An 18,062-nucleotide genomic window follows, 5' to 3' on the forward strand; every position below is an offset into this window, starting at 1 on the left:
ACTTTGGTGAGGAGCTCCAAGTCTCTGAGGTTGGAATGCCGACTTTCCATCACCCTAATCTTTATTTCTCTTCACAGATTCTCTATCAAGGTAGAACTCTATCATATGACTTCAAATCAGAAGAAACGTGTTGTTGAAATAACTATTTTATTGCCGTAGCATTTTATCAACTTTGAAAAATGGAGGGGGGGGGGGAATAATCTACCATTAATTCAAATACATTTATTAAACAGAGAAAAAAAAACTCTGTTAATAAATAATTGCATTGTACAAAGTCACAAATGGTACTTTTTCTTGAAGCCTTATGAATCCCTTTCACATACATGCCGCTGAAGCATTTTTAATCCATTTCTAACTTAATTTGTCATTTCTAATTAGTAATCTTTACCACCTAACTGAAAATGTCTTCGTAATTTCTCTATTAGCAGGACAGTTTTCCAAAACTCTTATTCAAACAAAGTTATATTAGAAATAAAGCATGAAATTATGTTTTTGCAATAAATTATTACTTTATTAGATTTTTGATTTTTTACAACATTAGCAGATGTGCTCGCAATTTTGTCTGTATTATGTCTTGCTGGGTTTTTTGGGGGGTTCTTTTTGGTTTGTTTTTTTCTTTTATTTGGAGGGGGGAGCATTGGGCTGCTAATGATGTGCATTTTAAAATCAAAATTATTGTTTCTTTTCTCTCCATAAATAGAGAGCATTCCATTCAGGACAATTACTTCATTTTCTCTCATCTAAAGAGGAATCAAATACAATTTGTAAACATGTAACCACACAGCAAAGCAGTTTTACACAGATTAGTAGAACTAAAAAGTTGTCTCATTGAGATTTTTCAAATCTAGATACATTTTATTTAACAAGAGCGAGCTAAAATAAGAAAAAAAAGTAAGAAAGAAAAGAATACCAGTTAAGTTGCTGACCTATGGAGTGACACGGCCACAAGGAGGCAACCTCACCCTGATCCACCCAGCATGTCACAGAGGAATCAGAGGGTATTATTTATTTTACAAACAGGCAGACATCTTAGGAGCAAATAGAAACTGAATGTGCTGTTGTTACCGTATATCGAAAGACCTCGTTAAGACACTAAAACCGCTGTATTTGTTTCTAATGTTCATTGTTTTAGCAATTCTGTAGTTTCCACAGTTTTTACTACAGCTTACTAGAGTGAACAAAATGCTGCAGGGGGTTTAAATCCCATCAGTTTGTCCCTTTGTGATGAGGATTCATAAACACAACACAAATAAAAATGTTTGTATTCTGTCTTCATGTAGATGCTACAATGGAAAACCTTGAATTTGGTCGATCACTACAGGTGTTTGATGTAGATGGAGACTTGTTATTTTTAATTGGAACAAAATGATCACAGACAAAGTGAAATCTTCTCGCAGTAGAAAACATCGGCTTCGACGCAAAGTACTCGTCTTTGAGTAGCCACTTTCTTGCGAGGACCGGTGACTTCTACCCAAAAGCAAACTTTGCTGCACCGAAAATCTAATTTTAACTAATTTAACAAACTCGGCTGAATACGGCATGCATATTCAAAGAAAAAGAGTCCTGATTTTTACTGACCAGAATTGACTAAATTGCACTTTTTCAAAATGATACACAGAAAATTTCTAAAATTACTTTCAATTAGGCACATCTTTCAAGTTGTGGACATCCATTTCTAGCAACAACTCTTACTACTTTATTTAACTAAGGTGTTGGATGGCTAGTTGATAACAGAAAATGTTTTTTTTGGCTCTCAACTCCTTTTGACTTGACGATTTTGACCCATGCGAGGAAACGTTTGGACCCTCCTGGTTTATGGTTTTGAACAACGGGTCAAATGAAAAGGCCGTACGGTTTCACTGGTCCCACCACTCCAACAAATGCTGACCTTTCACTTCCTGACACAGCAGTTGTATTTAACACTGCCACGTGCCCGTGGCGACCTCCCACACACACACACACACGCAAAGGTGTAAAGATGGACACACACACACACATGCAGCGCTTTAAAAAGTACTTCTAAACCTGGACGCATTGAAGCGGCGCTCCGGAATGCTAACCGTTTGTCAAAATAAAGCCAAAAATAAGAAGCTGCAGTTTACTAAGGGAGACTTGTAACAGAAGGTGTTCTGTTTAAGGTGACACCAAAAAAATGGAACTTTTTGGGGGGGTAAAATGTAAAAAAGCCACATTGGAAAACTGCAGCACATTTCCCTAAACCACTGGTCTGCAACCCTAAGAGCCATTTCTGCCCAACAAAACTTATTTTAGAGTCACAAAACCAACATGACTCTTCAAAACAAGATAGCTTGACTTTGTAATACCTACAATATGAGATGTGTTTGTATCTTTAAATTATAGAACAAAAAATATATATTTTGTTTCAGAGTTAATACATTTCTTTCAAATTTTATAGAAAAAATGCAGTTTGCAACAGACTGATAAAAGAAGAGTGTTTTTTCTTTACACTTAGTGTCGTTCTCTGTGTAAACGTTATGCGTAGATTGGTTACTGACGCCTAGGCCTGCCATATACATCACAATAGCGAAACATGGTGGTAGTAGCATCATGCTGTGGGGAGGGTTTCTTCGGCTTAAATGGAGAAGCTTGTAGTGTTGAAGAAGGCTTGAGAAAAGGTTAGAAAGTTCACTGTCTTTTAGGAAGAGCTATGATGCAATAGTTTAGGTCAGGGGTGTCCAAAGTTTTAGTCATGTGGGTCAAAAGTTAAAATTACTCCAAGAACTCCATTGGGGGCTCAATTGAAACTAATTATTCTAAACTACTTGCCATGTTTAGCCAAGTTTAGTAAATTCAGTGAAAGCCGACTTAGGTGCAGCAAAGTCGACATTTCAGTAAAAGTGTCGGATATAAAAGGCTTAGTTATAAAAACACGAATAATTTGCATTCGACTTTACATTTTCCACTGATGTCGGTAATAATTTTACCCCGATTACAAAGAAAAATCTGTCTATGGACAGATGCCACCAGGATGTCCATAGTTTAGCCTAACACACCAAATACATTGGTGTGTTAGGACGGACCAGTCAAAGTCCACACCTAAATAAACTGTGAACGTATATTGACCTTGTGCGTGCCATGTTTCCTCAGATTTTTTGGGGTTATAAAAACTTTAGAAACCAAAGAATCTTTTCAACATCACAATCATGCTTCGTTTCATTTTGTCACGTAAAACCCCAAATATAACCACGTTGAACTTTGACCCAGAAAACCCCACATTTGTTCTATTTACACTAAAAGAAAGAAAGACGGGGGGAGGGAGGCAAGTATGTGTGATGGACTTTTTCTTTTATTTCAAAATATTCTCTCCTAACAGGATGAAACTCCGCCAAAACCCAGAGGGTCCGACGCCGACAGAGCCGCCCAGAACAGGAGCACCACTCGTTTATTGCTATGTCACTCTCTGCTTCAGGACAAGGTGTTCAAAAAAAAAGAAAGAAAGAAAGAAAAAATACCCACAAACACTTCCACTCCAACACACACATACAAAAGGAGCTATGTGAAACGGCGTCATGGATTCTAAAAACTAGAAATTTTTTTTTTCCTTTTTTTAAAGCTGCAGATGTTCCTCATGTTGTCTGATCTCCCACTGCTCGGCATTTTTAACCTTTCACCTTACCCCAAAGAGGCTGGGGGACGGCGAGGGAGAGGGGTAGGGATCAGGGCATCTCCTCATGACAGGGCGATAATGGTGACCTTCTTCGCAGAGGAATAACTACAAATAAAAGGCCAAGCTGGTTTAGAGATCATAACAGTCACATTTATGCCCCAGAATCCCCTGGTGTTTTTTTTTTCCCAGACATCACAAATAACATCTGCAGCTGTCTGATAAAACCACTTCAATGTGCCTTTGAACATCTAAGATGGACGCCGTATTCTAAAGCAACACGGGATGCGAGAGGGAGCGGGAGGATGAGGGTTCTGCTGGTTGTCCATCGCTATCGCTAATCAAAGAGAGAGAGAGAAAAAAAAGATGGTATGGTACAAAAAATCATCGGTAAAAAAAGATGCTTTGCTGCCATGGAGTTGGAGCGGACGAGTCAGTGGACGAGTTGGAATCCTTATGCCTTCTCGTCGGTCGCCTCTTCTGCTGCTTCAGAGACCTGCCGGGAAGAAGGCGGCGAGTTTTAGTCGATACAGTTAAGGTGGATTTCAGAGGAAACTATCCAAACGCCAGGATGTTTTTATTGGCGTATTCTGGTTTGCTCAGACTCAAATGTATGTGTGGGAGGTTTACTGGTATCACATAATGTTGAGGTTTAAATCAGATAATGTGTCAGAGCGATGCTTGTCATGATAGAGCTCGCTGGATGATAATTAATGCACAACACACAATAGAATGGAAACATTTGACGTAGCAAACTTTCCCATCCACTGGTGGCTCTGTGTCTTACAAGAGGTGCAAAACTCTGAAAAATTAAACATTTCAAATTCCAATCATCCAGCACTGGGATGGGAGTGGTGGATCCACTGGTGGTGGTGGAAGTCCAAACCTCCGGCTCGGAGAGGAGAACTCTCCATTTTTCTGAAATGTGTGATCAGGGCTGGTTTGCAACCCCTACATTTATGATAACTCTTTGAAGAATTTGGATTAATATGAGTTACAACAACATTTAATTTCTCTGTGGGATCAGTAAAGTATTCTTGAATTTTAATTTGAATTTTATTTACTACAGCCATGAGTAACGTCAACATTTAATGAAGATATGCTTTGCGTCGTCTGATTGATTCGCTCCAAACCAGTACATGTAAACACACCTAACTTGCTTTTTTTTTTTGTACAAGATTTAAAAAAAAAATGCTTAAAATTAAATTTTAGAACTCAATTGGGTTGAAACATAGATAGTAATTGGAGATTTTTCTGCCTGCATGCAGCATAGTTACTGCATTCTGCTGGCAATACCTCATCTAAAGTGTCATGGAAACACTGAGCTGCACAAGACGCCCCCTGGGTAACATGTGGGGTGTTTCTGAATTCATCAAAAAACAAACAAAAAAAAAACCTCTACAACCAAGACTAACCTCTGTAACTGCTACAGGACTTACAGTTAAAGCTAAATGTTTACATACAGCGCATAAAAAGACAAAACTACTCCTTTTCTCACTGTTAAGACTTTAAACCAGAATAATTAGTTCCTTTTGGGAATAATATGGCTACACTACATGATGATGATGTCACTGTTGGAAGCGCTCCGATTACGTTAATTTACAACATCTGAGTTAAATAGAGGAACGCCTGTAGATGTTTTTTTTTGTTTTGTTTTGTTGTTTTTTTGTTACAGGACACAAACACACTGCTTCATTGTGCACCATCATGGAAAATCTGGACCATCCTTCCATACAAATGCCTGGGGATGCGTTCAAAGTTCAAATAATAATTCTGTAGCATAAACGAGGTGGGAACGTCCCGCCATGCCACCGTTCAGGTCCTGTGTCGCAGGGATGAACGCAACACACACTGGTGTGAAATGTGTGAGAGTTTGGTGAAACTGGTAAGAGAATGTGATGATCCACAGTGTAGCGTGTCTTGTACCAACATGGCCAGAAAGGCAATTCAGCGAGGACAAAGCCGTTAGTCCAAAGAGCAACACAGAAAGCTGGGTTATAGATTGCAAACGCATGGACAGAAAGCTTAATTTTGTAGACGTATCTGTGGTCTGACGAAACTAAAATCGAAGTGTTTGCAACACTTTTTTTTTCTTTCATTTGGAGGAAAAAAGAGAGAAATCTTGCAGACTGTAGAGTTTTAATAAAGTTTGCGCATTTGTTTTAATCAATGAAAATATGAGTTAGCTGGTTCTTCCTTCATTTATTAAAAGAATCATAAATCAAAGGAGTAACTTTAGTGAAGTCTCAAACAGCTTTAAAAGTGCCTTATAAATAAATTTGACATTGAGGTCACAAGTGCTCAAATCAAATATAATGAAAAGTAGGTTAGTCTATAGCGGGACATAGTTGTTTTCCTGTCCTAAATAGATACAGGCTGATGCATTACATACAGAAACATATTTGGTTTCTGTCCTCGACAAACGTGGTACGCGAATATGTCTTGTGCTTATCACAAGTAGGGACGTTTTGTGTTCCCTAAATATTGGACTGTGTTGTGTGATACCAGTAGTATCACTCTTCACTGTACCATACCATTGCCTTAAGGACGTACAATTAAAGGCGGCCCTTGAAAGGTGCAATACGGGTTGGTTGTATGATTTGCTTTTACAATGGAAACAGACAAATGAGCAAATCGACCTGTGCAGTAGTTTTCAGTGGAATCGAGACATAAGGCACATTGCTGATAACAGGATACTTCCTTGAAATCGCGTGGAATTAGTATTTGTTGAAGAAAATGGAAACTTGTTTGCAACATGATGTCCTGTTCTGTCCTTTGTGTGGGAAAGTTGTTTTTGTTGTGTGTTTTTTGGTGCTGAATTCTGATACACTGACGGAGCTGTTGTCAGTCGGTTGCTTTGGCGACGGGTCTCCGGGTGGCCGACGCACGGAGCAAGAAAAAAGAAGAATTTGAGTGGTTTTTAGCTGTTCTTCAGTGTTTTTTTCTGCGTTATTCCTTTATTTGCTGTGGCGCACCATACTGTGTTAATAATATCTACATCTCTAGGTTTCATTTTGCTAACAAAATTGTTCTACTATGGCAGCGCAGCTATGCATGGCAGGTAAAAGGATCATCTTTTTGCCTTACAACATTGTGCGCATACGCAAAATTTCCATATGTAAACAATAGCATGCAATGTTTCTATAGTAAGTATGAACCAGATACTTCTACAGAGGTAATACAATGTGCTGAAGTGACCATAATTTTCCCAGCTGTCAGCTGCCTGGCCACCTGCCACATTTCTAACCAAAAGGCAAATGTCAGATCAAACATATATAATTTAAAACCTCAAATTTGCCACCTTCCTGCTGAGCAAGTAATAAATTTTGATCCGGAAAAGTGTGTATCGATTGAACAATCTGTAATATATTTAAAGCTTCTCCCGGCTATGTGATTTACTCCTCCTCATTGTTTTCTAACCAGCACTAAAATATCTCCGGCAGTCAGCCTTAACTTGAAAAGGGGGATCCAATGTGTCTGCTTCCTCTGAGTGACTACTGGAGGGAACGGCTGCCTAAGAACGCAGTGACCCAATCACATTTCACTTCACAGCTTTGTGCAGCAGCAGTAAAAACTCTGTCCTTGGCTCACTTCACTGCAGAACAAGCAACATGTCCTCCCCGTCCGACCCCACCCCCGCCGGCTGAAGTCACATTTCCAAACAAACCAACAAACACAGCACTCCATGGCACACTGGCTAAACGTTAGCTACGTAGAAATGATAAAGTGGTTAGTGACAAAAAATAAAAAATAAAAAATCACACAGAGAGGTGAATTAGGATCACTGCAGCATACCCTTAACTCTGACTGTCTCGCTCTGTCCTTTCACTGACATCAAGGAGGGAGCCATGCTTCTGATGGAGGACACACTCACAGATGGACGAGACACATAGATCTATGTTTGTGTTCATGTGTGTGTGTAAGGAGGAGATACATAATATGATCGTGGTGTGAGTTACTGAGGAAAACACATGTTAAGTAATTCATTGAAAGGATGATGTTTGCATACATTGCCAACATAAAAATCTGTGTTTGTTTTTTCTTTCTATCCCTCAGGGAATAAAGTCTGCTTTATTTTCCTCCCTTCATACCTCGTTGGCCTTGGTCTCCCCGTTCTGGGCCGGACCATCTTCCTTCTTCCCCTTAGCGCCACCCTTCTTGGCCTTTGCTCCTTTTTCATCCTTCTGCCAAGAGACAAAAGACAAGATCTCCAGGTTTAAGGAGCTAATGAGGGGCTAATTCCAGTTTCACGGAAGCGGCAAGGTTTCATTTTAAAGGCCCCCTGGCATCTCAAATAGTTATCATAGACTCTACGAAGACTCCAAATTCATTTGTTAGAGAAGCAAGCCCGCAGCATCACAGGTTCTTTACCTACTTTGTATTGTTAGCAACAGACAAGAGGCACTTTTCCACCATTTGTTTCACACCAAACGCACTTGGAGTGTTTGTTGTTAGAAAGCTTAACTTTGGTCTCATATGACCCAAATAACTAAATCTGGCATGCCTTGTAAATAGCTTGTTGGCATGGAGACAGCATTTAATGCTTGATATGGAGACTTTTAAACCTTTCATTGACATGGACATGATTAGAAGCTTATTATTTATAGCCATTTCCAGACTTTCAAGACCAGAACCTGTTTGTCTTACCTTTGAAGTGGGATTCTGTGTATCTCATCGTACTTACATCCCAGGGAAATAGAAAACCATGGATTACTAATTAAAAGTTATTCAACTCTCTGATCATCTTAAAGTCAAAACAACATAAACTAGGAAAATGTTTCAGTTAATTTTTTACTGGGATTTCTGTTTTTATTGGAAATGTAGCGCCTGTGATTTTGTTAAACGACTCCCCCCCCCCAGTCTCCAACTGAGTCAATATGCCTAAAATAAAAGTTGGATTACTCTCAAATTTTCCAGTTAGTTTATGCACCAGCAATAAAAGAAGAATGTATTTTAATGCCTCTATACATTTTTTACCAGGGATGCCAGTAAATGTGGAGGGAGCATCCAGCAGGGTCGCTGAGGGAACCAAGTACTTCAGGCTTTTTAAAGCGCGGCTGAGTGGGCTCCTCACCTTGACAACGGTCTTCTTGGGCTTCACCTCAGCTTTGGGCGGAGCAGGTTTCTAAAAACAACAGCAACAAAAGTGAGAATTGACTATTTTCACATTTTGTAAGAATGATTTGATTCAGTCTCTTCAATCTAAACCATTTTATGATAGTTATAGTACCCTTAATATAGCAGATGGTAATGAAACTCATGTCTGACGAGAATCTTGATTAAAAGCTAATATACTTGGATTTTGCTATGTTACAAATTTGTGACATTCCTCTGCATCTTCACCTCAAATGACAGATCAGTGACACGATCGCACTGGAAAACGAGCAAATTTATAGCAGATTTTCCTACAGTACCGAGTGTGGACTAGTGCACCCCGAAGCCATGAGCTTTGGTAACACTGCAGTCAAAAAAAGTTAAATCATGTGATTTTTTTCTCCTAAGAATATCCTTCCAGGACAGAAGATGAGCCTTGTAGAGCTTCAACAATGGTTCACTGTGAGGTTAACTCTTTTAAGAGTTGAAATGAAGATACCACCAAGTCGGGAATTGGGCAAAAAACAATGAATGGCGCCGTTTTCGTATTGTGTTTTCTATAATAGCATCAAATTTAACGTGGGAAATATATTTTCTGCAGTATAGATTTCTATAATTTTTCAAAAGGTATATACATATATACTAGTCAAAATATGTATGTGTGAATCAAATAATCTACTACCGTCCAAATTTGCCCCTGATAAATGTTTCAATAAATGAAATCCTATTCAAATGTTGTTGATGTTAACAAAAAAAATGTCCTTGTAATAGAAAAGTCTGGACTAGGAATGTAGCTAGCTGGTGAACTTCTATTTGCCAAAAAAACAACACCAAACTTATCAAACAGAGTTGATGTTGACGCAAAAATGCTTCATAAACAACCTACAGTTGAAAACTGACGTCTACATACACCTTGAATACGCTCTGCTATATACTGTTGAAACTGAATACATTTATTACACAAATTTTTATGTGAAATATTTTGTTTACTTTGTAAAATGTCGCTTATGCCAGACACAACCTGGCAAAATTACAAAGATGTTCACCTGTTAACTGTGACAATTCTAATGATTATGATTGTATTTAAAAAATAAAATAAAATAAAAAAATCATGGTATATTATTACCATCCCATCCTGTTTTGTGTCAAAAAGCAGCTTTGGAAAAGCATACATATTTCTTTTTGTGTGTATACTTTTTAACTTTCAACTGTGACAAGCAAAAACAATGTTTTTAAAGTCATGTTGAAAGTGACTTTGCGGCGGTGATCCTTTTCTATAAACTCTTGGTGAAAAAGAGAAAATCTAGTTATCCCAAAAATATTCAAGTATTATTCCTTTAAAGGATCAATATTATCTCTTTTCTAGGAACATAGTAACATTTTATACCACAGTCAAGTAAGTATGTTAACTTCAGTTGAAAAAAAAAATGCTACATTTACTTTGCAATTTAATGTCTTGAAATTTGGCCTCTGTCACTTTAAGAAACTCCTGTTCTTTCTGAAACTCCGCCTTGAAGATGTCATCACAATCTCCTCTATTGACCTTTTAACAACATTTTTACCAATGTTTCACTGAGAAGTAGCTTCTATTATGATCTCAGCAGATGTGCAGTTACACCAGGTGTTTGCTAATTGCTGCTGGCTAGTCTGAAGGAGCTGAGTGGGGAAGTGACTATGGGAGGGAGAAACTCAGTAGTTTGGAAACTGAAGCTTCAAGGAGGAGCTGCATCTCTAAGGTGGAGCTAAATCTCCACCTTAGAGACGGCTTAATGGTTGCCATGGAAATTAAATGATTTCTCAAACATGCATGAAAGAATCAAAGCACCACTCTAGGCATGTTTTTGATGAGAGAATAACATTGTAACATGATGTAAAGCTTAAAAGAAGTCAATTTTACATAACACAGCCCCTTTAAAGTAATCATGCAAACATGCAAAAACATGCAAAGACTCAACAGATGGATAAAACATGCAAAGTACAAAACACAGAGAGAGAAGTCATTTGTAGGGCACAGCTGAATGACCAGAGTCACTGGCGTAATGTAGAATATCATCGTTTGTCAGATCGTTTTGCTTTGATTATCAATGTCTAATGTAACCTCGAGCACTCTGATTATTCATCTAAATGAAACTGGTTTTAGTAATTTGGCCTGATTAAAACCAGCCATGCAGCAGACCCGGACCACAGCGGACAGAAACAACAGAAAAAAACAACACATGCATACCAAGCCAGAACTCGGCCCTGAGGGGGGTGGGAGGAGAACGATCATGAAATTTATAAACACCGACTCCGTCGATCAAAGCTGCAAACTGGATTTGGGACTTTAGCAACGGTTGTGCTGTATCAAGGGGAGTTTCAAAGAGAGTGGAGAGAGGACAGCTACAGAGGTGAAGACAGGCAGGGGGAGAGGGGAAACTTACCGCCGACAATCTCTCTGACCTTCTGGTGGGCTTGAAGGAGCAAGGGATGAGAAAAGAGCAAGAGAGAGAGAGACAGAGAGAAAGAAAAAGAAAAAGAGAGAGAGAGACATATCAAATACACTCTGTGGGCAGCTACAAATGCCCTAATTATTAACCTGCCCTGTTTTCACATACATATAGATACACCGTCAGTACAGTCAATACAAACTCACGGCATGTCGTAACAAACACAGCACAAAAAAAACAAATTAACCTCCATGTCAAATATTTACCTCTTGCTTTGTGACTTTAGAGGCTTCCTTACCCTCAGCACCCTCTGGGGACTGAAAGAAAAGAAAATAAGAGGGTTAAAAACTAAAGATTTGAGTGATTTACATTGATTGCCTTGAATGATTAAGATGATTCGGTTCAAAAATGTTTATTTTTTTTCCACAAATAAACAATAAAAGAAAGGGTTAAGTGCTCTTTATTTTTGCGATGCTCCTTTGGACTTGGATACTCCTAATAGAGATGTTGTTATTCTTAATTTTATAAAACTGAAGTCAAAAATTAAAACATCCTTTTAATTCCGATTTTCGTATTTTAATAAATTTAAAATGCGCCATTTTTAGGGGTTACTTCGCCCCTAGGAATTCTTACATTACTAGGAAACTATAACCAGTGAAAACAGTTGTAGGATTTATAATCTTTTGCTTATTGTTGAGTTAAAATAAATTACAGGCCTTCTTTGTCGACCCCTGGGGGAAATAACTTCAACTCTAAAGGTTTGCAAAACTAATTAGGATTTATCAATCTGTAATTTTTGCATATCTAATAGAGCCTGATGTTTGGTAAAGTTCCACCTGAGTGATTTAATTACCACATTTCTCTTCTTTTTATGGGTTGAAAACTGCTTAGAGATGCACTACAGGTTCATGTTGTGCAAATGAGATGCGCCGTGATGATGCTGGAAGCTCTCCGGTGATTTCCATTTTAATAAAAGAGGCCTCTGGCTGACAACAGAGTTCCTTCGTGGAGTAATGGGCTGTAAATAGTGCCGGCCCAAGGCATAAGTGAAACATTCAGCTACTGAATGCGCACCCCTCCCACCCCCAAGATCACTTAAGATCACATGGGACCGGCTGACAAGTGTAATATTTGCAAGAGTATATTCAAATTTATGGCAGGACTAGATTATAATTTTGAATTGAGTTAATTGCAGGGTCTTTAATTAATTAATCCCAATTAAATGGATCGTAATCTAAAATTACAAATCTGCAAAATAAGCGGATATGTAATTTCCGCTTATTTCCGATTCAAATAATCAATGACAATGCTGAATTATTGGATAAATTGACGTATGTGCTCAACAACAATGATCCGTATTGTTTTTAATCTGTTATTTAGGTAATTCAACCATAAGAATGGATTAAAGTGATGTTATACACAATTGGCTTTCAAATGTTTCATTAATGTAATGTGTTTTTTTTTTTTAAATACTTCTTGAAATGTGAGCTGTGGATGCTGACATTTATCTGTGCGGTTGCATGGTTAGCATTGAGATGCTACTTATGCTAACTTCTTTTAGCACAAGTGGAACACAACAATAATCTTCTCCAGTGTCCAATCAGATTGTCTTTTAAAGGTTAAATTAAACCCACAGTGGGCCCAAAAAGCGCTACTGTCATCCGCTGCTGTTGCTTGAGCGTCAGATTTACGAGCGTACCAGAAACGCACAAATACAAAGGTTCCAGTCAGAACCTTTGTATCCCTGTTCATACAGGTACATCTGGATAAACCACAAATTTTCAAATGTTAATTGGTTAGTTATTCACTTAAAATGGACGAATATCACAAACGACAAAATAAAAGACATGTGACAGCTTACATAATCATAGTTAAGACTGCTGAAGTGACAGCTTTTCATATTCATCAAAAGTTCAGTGGAAGGAAAACATGTAAAAAAAAAAAAGGGGGGGGGGACAAGTTTGAGGGATAACCACAGCATTGACAGGATTGTGAAGCTTAAAAAATGGAGGAGTTTATGATAAATTTATAAGACATGAACTGCAGATGCAGTCAGTGGTTCACGTGCCACCAAGCACAAACACATCCAAGCAAGACATGGCCTACAACTGTCACATTTCTTGTACCAGTTCATCTGGAACTGGAAGAAAAAAAACTGGACTTTAGATAAAAGTAAAATTTGTGTTTCATTTTTAAATCAAGATTCCAGTCTGGAGGAAGAGTTGGAGATGAACATAAAGGAATACTATCAAGAGAACGATACAGCAGACCCAACAAGGAAGATTCAAGGATTCCTCAAACATGCATGAAGAAATCAAAGCAATGCACCAGATATAATAGGGCTGCACCAACTGCAGTTTTCTGGTCGATCACTGATTACAGAGCTTTTAAAAAGAATAACTTAACAATTTCAATTTTAGCCGATACCATTTTGTTTGTCTGAAATGTTGCTCAAATATCAAGAAAATTGCTGAATTGGTAAGAATGGGGTGACTGTTAACTGTAAATGTGCAGACATGACCTGGTCGGCCAGTTTGTCAAACGTCTCTCAAGGGAGAAAAAAAAAGCACAGTGGTTGATTGTTAGACCTTTGCCGAGGTTGATAACATCGGTGGATAAGCTCGGCTTCACAGGTAAAAGTCGGCCGATCTCCCAAAATTAAGGAAATTGGCACAGATAAATCGGCTGACTGATAAATTGGTGCACCCCTGGTATATAATAAACATTACACTGGTAAAATCAGTTGAGATGAATTCATGTTTTCCTCCTTCTTACAGAATATTAGTCAGGAGTTCCAGCCATCCAGTCATTTTGCAATGTTGTGCAAACTGATACTGAAACAAAACATTTGCAATTTCTTGTGTCGCCATAACTGACTAGAAAGAAAGAAAAACCTAATTTTTTAAAGGAATTTTATCCTTAGCTTATTAAACACAGTAAAACAAGTTATAGGCTTTGTGGATATATCGCATAGAGGGAAACTTCTTAGCCCCCTTACATATTCTCCTGTTTTGCATTTTGTCGCAATAAATATTTCCAATCAAAAAAACTAACTTGAATATCAACCAAAGATAACCTGAGCATATAAGAAACAAGTAGAAAATTAGAATGAAGATTTCATTAATTACAAAAAAAAAAAAAAAAAACCTATCCAACAAAACAGGAAAGAGTGTTGGCCCACTCCTCTTTGCAGAATTTGTTTTCGTTCTATTAAGGTCATGCAAAAACGTCCAGACTTTGTCTAGGCTGCTCCAAAAACCCTTATGTTGGTTTTCTGAGTCACTCGTCGGTAAACTTCTGACGATTATTCTGTTGCCGTTGCTAATCTTTATCTTTTTGAAATTCAAATTGATGACCTGAGACATTTAAGTGTGACAAAAAAAAAACAAAACAATTTCACTAGGATGTGCATTGAACAGCACAGGTCTACACCTTTTGGATGCAGGTGTAGGTACACAGCACGGGAGGGTGTGTGGGGGGGGAGGGCAGTTTTACATGCAGTTTGACAATCGCATATTTGCATGTGGGCGACCCCTCCGCCCCTAAATACCCCCCATCGCTCTCCCTCTCCACCCCATTCTCTGTCCTCAGAGGAGATTCTGCGCAGACAATAGTAGATTTCAGGTGATGCAAACGCCAAATTCCACGTACGCACTAACACAATCCAATGGCACTCGACGCGTGTTGCTGTTTAGACAGTAAAGAGGCAACAGCAATTCCCTAATTCTTCCTTCCTTGTCTGTTTTTTTGCCTGCTCTCTTCCTGAATATGGGATTGCTCATTCGGGTTGGCGCCTACCATTTCTCCAAACTAAATTTAGACCAAGGGGGGTGCGATGTGTTTTTTTTCTCCTTCCTTTTGCTTCTGAAAAATATTCTGAAATGAAAAGTCTTCAGCATTTATAGTTAGATTCACGCGCCCACCCATCTATCCATCCATCCATCTTGCGAATCCGTCTGACATTCTCGCCAGTCCGCACCGTCTCGGACAGGGAAGTGGCAAAAATAAAATGACCAACATACAAACGCTGACGTGAGGACAGAAATATTTATGATGCGAAAATAAAAATGAAAAATAGAAAAAAGAAAACACGTCGTAAAAAATACACAACACTAAAAACAAGAAGCGTAGTGGCAGGACGGGTTTTCTGAAACTTTGCCATCACCTCGCCTCGCCTCGCCTCACCTGCCTGCCTCGACGTCGCCACATTAATCGCGCACCGCTATTTTCGTCCAAAGCGAGAGGTGGTGGTGGTGGTGGTGAGGGGGAGAGAGAGGGGGAAAAGAACTACAGTGAAGTGCGCCGGCCGGAACTCACCTTTCTCTTCGGCATTTCTGCGCGTGAATAATTCTCCAACCAAGCTCGAAGAAGGAGGAGGGCGAGGGGAGGGAGACAAATGAGGTCAAAGCCGAAGGGCAGCGGGAGGTGAATTTGAACTACCTAGGAATACCGGATCAATATCTGAGCCACCTTGGATAATATGTTGATTATATGCACTCCCACAAAACTCTGTGCCTCCCCGATCCCATTGGCTGGAGGGGTCAGAATCCTTGCGCTGTGACGACTCCTGATTGGCCGGGTCGGTCTCTGTGTAAATAACAGGGCGGCGGGCATTGGCCGGGCTTTCCCCAGAAGCTCTCTGCTATTGGCTGCGCGCTCTTTGTGCGCCGATCCCGAGTTTTGAGGGAAAGTGGAGACGGGCCAATGGGAGAAGGGGCCCCCTTGCTCTCTGTTTGGGGATCTGGGTGATGTAGAATGGGGGCAAAAAAAGGGGGGAACAAATAAAACACAAAGGACCAGAACCAGAAACCAACGGGCACAAACGCCATAAACGCGGTCCAGAAAATCTGACGGCCATTGTGTCTTGTAGGGGTTTCCCAGCCTTCTATAAAGAACTAGATGGATCGTAATGTATGGCAGGTTTTTATGTAATTCTGCCAACCACACCTTTCACACAACACTTGGGGGGGGGGGGAATTGGAAATGGGACAGGTTATGACCTACAAACAGCTGGTGTACAACAATTCTCAAGTTCTTAATGGATTGTATGTGACTGAGTATTTAGAGTATAATTGTGAAGTAGAAGGGAAAAAGATGTCTGCTTCCAAGTTTTATCCTAAATCAAAAATTTAAAAGTGACGTGAATTTGTATTGAGCCCTCATTTATCATTCTCCTGAATAAAACGTTCAAGAAGTCACTTAATTAGTGAACGTCTAAGGTTTGTTTGAGAACATTGGAGAATAAACAGCATCACCTGATTCGATTTAATCAAATTAGTCTTTTTTTTTAGAACAGGTGATCCGAGTTAAGTATTTATGATATTTAACTCAACCATGTACTTGAAGACGGTTGCTTTTTCCAATTAAAAGCAGTAATAACCAACTCGTTTATCTTGCCGTACAAGGTCTACACAAAATACTAAGTAAACACCAACAGTCCCAGAAAGACTAAAGTAATGGAATCAAACAGCTTCCAGTTGAAGAGAAAACAATTATGGCCCACTCGCATCAAATTTGGCCCAAAAATGAATTGGAGACCTCGGATCCTTGGTTCACTCGCACCTGTATCACATGTCATCCCTGAAATTTAAAAAGCAGGCTCCCCAGCTGGGAAGAAGCGCACACACCTCCAAGTTGTGCCCTGCCTTTTACTGTGCTACAGTTGCCTTGCAAGTGAAGGGAGCTGAAATTTTGGTCAAACATATACGTTTTAGATTGCACGGCATACAGAAAGCTTCTACATCTGTAACCTTTATTGCTGCTAATGAGCTGATGGTGTTTTTTCTTCAGAAAAACACTAAAACAAAAAACACACAGGAGGAAATCCTCAACAGAACAAACAGAATCTAACAGCTGAATTAAAGTAGATGGCCACATCTGGATTAACAGATGTTTTCCCCCAATGAACCATTGTGTCCTAATCAACCTCGATCTGATCATTTTTACAAATGAAAGCCATCATTTTTTTTGTATCTTACTCATTTTAAACCAACAATTAATGTAAATATTTGTAAATTATCTATAAGTTACAAATACCTATTTAACCCAAGCAACACAAACAGATTTGAACAATATGTGCCGAATTCTCCGAATAAAGATGTTACACAAAGCATTTTATTTGAAGCCGAATGGTAATAATTTGTATGACAACAGTTTTTCTTTACTATTTCAGATGGTTGAAGTTCAATTGGCATAATTTCAGAATAAAACATTCCTCCGATATATATGATAACATTTAAATGTCCAGAGGAACATTGCAATTAATTTCACTCGACCTTCTCATCTTTGAACAATGAGCATCTGGAACTTCTGCATAAAAACGGCAGCCGGCGTGTTTTTGAAATATTCGGGACATACTGTATATTACACCATTTTCTTTTAAATACACAATGGAGCAGAAAGCACAAAAGCCAGAAAAGCAACCTCCACACTCTTGGGCAGCGTCACAATGTGCAGAGAAACAGAGAGCGCTCTATAGATGGAGCTTTCCTGTCCAAACAAGCCTTTTGATTCTACACAGGCCCAAATACAAAGCTGCTTTAAAAGTCCAGAACACACAGGACCAGATGTGCAGATGGACACTCCGGAGTTCTGATTCAAGCTATCAGCAAGCTAGAAGAAAAAAGAGGAATGAAGAAGATTCATACAATAAACGTATCAGTACGACATGCAGTCAAAAGATTTTATAGGTTACAAAAATGGAAGAACATTTTGTTGTGGATAATTTTTAACTTTTCCTTTTTTATGCTGTCATCTGCATAAAAAAGATGACAGCATGGCAGAAATTAATGCTTTTAAGGCATTTTAATGTGTTTAGATTCTGTGTTATAATCACACAACATAAAATACTCTATAACTTGGATTTCATTCCATGCCCACCTTCTGCATTAAGCGTTAATACAAAAGCAGCTTATTAA

At 38.9% G+C, this 18,062-nt stretch overlaps 1 protein-coding gene across 6 annotated transcripts in view; it reads right to left on the minus strand.

Annotated features, from left to right (window-relative positions):
* Positions 1–2,749: 2,749 nt before the first annotated feature.
* Positions 2,750–18,062, minus strand: part of hmgn3 (high mobility group nucleosomal binding domain 3) — a 42,196-nt gene continuing 26,883 nt past the window's right edge. Inside the window, exons 1-7 of one of the 6 annotated variants that reach the window (XM_015059493.1) lie at positions 15,463–15,712; positions 11,412–11,462; positions 11,140–11,169; positions 8,700–8,750; positions 7,717–7,809; positions 7,421–7,520; positions 2,750–4,121 (exon numbers count right to left, since the gene is read on the minus strand). In XM_015059493.1, the coding sequence (XP_014914979.1) occupies positions 4,114–4,121; positions 7,421–7,520; positions 7,717–7,809; positions 8,700–8,750; positions 11,140–11,169; positions 11,412–11,462; positions 15,463–15,477 (348 nt within the window). In that variant the 5' untranslated portion in view covers positions 15,478–15,712 and the 3' untranslated portion in view covers positions 2,750–4,113. Of the gene's footprint in view, positions 4,122–7,420; positions 7,521–7,716; positions 7,810–8,699; positions 8,751–11,139; positions 11,170–11,411; positions 11,463–15,330; positions 15,440–15,462; positions 15,755–18,062 lie in introns of those variants that run through there. The other 5 variants (XM_015059491.1, XM_015059497.1, XM_015059495.1 and 2 more) reach the window with 5 other exon arrangements.

This window comes from Poecilia latipinna, unplaced genomic scaffold (assembly GCF_001443285.1).
Source record: "Poecilia latipinna isolate Pla-1442-1.1 unplaced genomic scaffold, P_latipinna-1.0 Scaffold1631, whole genome shotgun sequence".
NCBI lineage: Eukaryota > Metazoa > Chordata > Actinopteri > Cyprinodontiformes > Poeciliidae > Poecilia > Poecilia latipinna.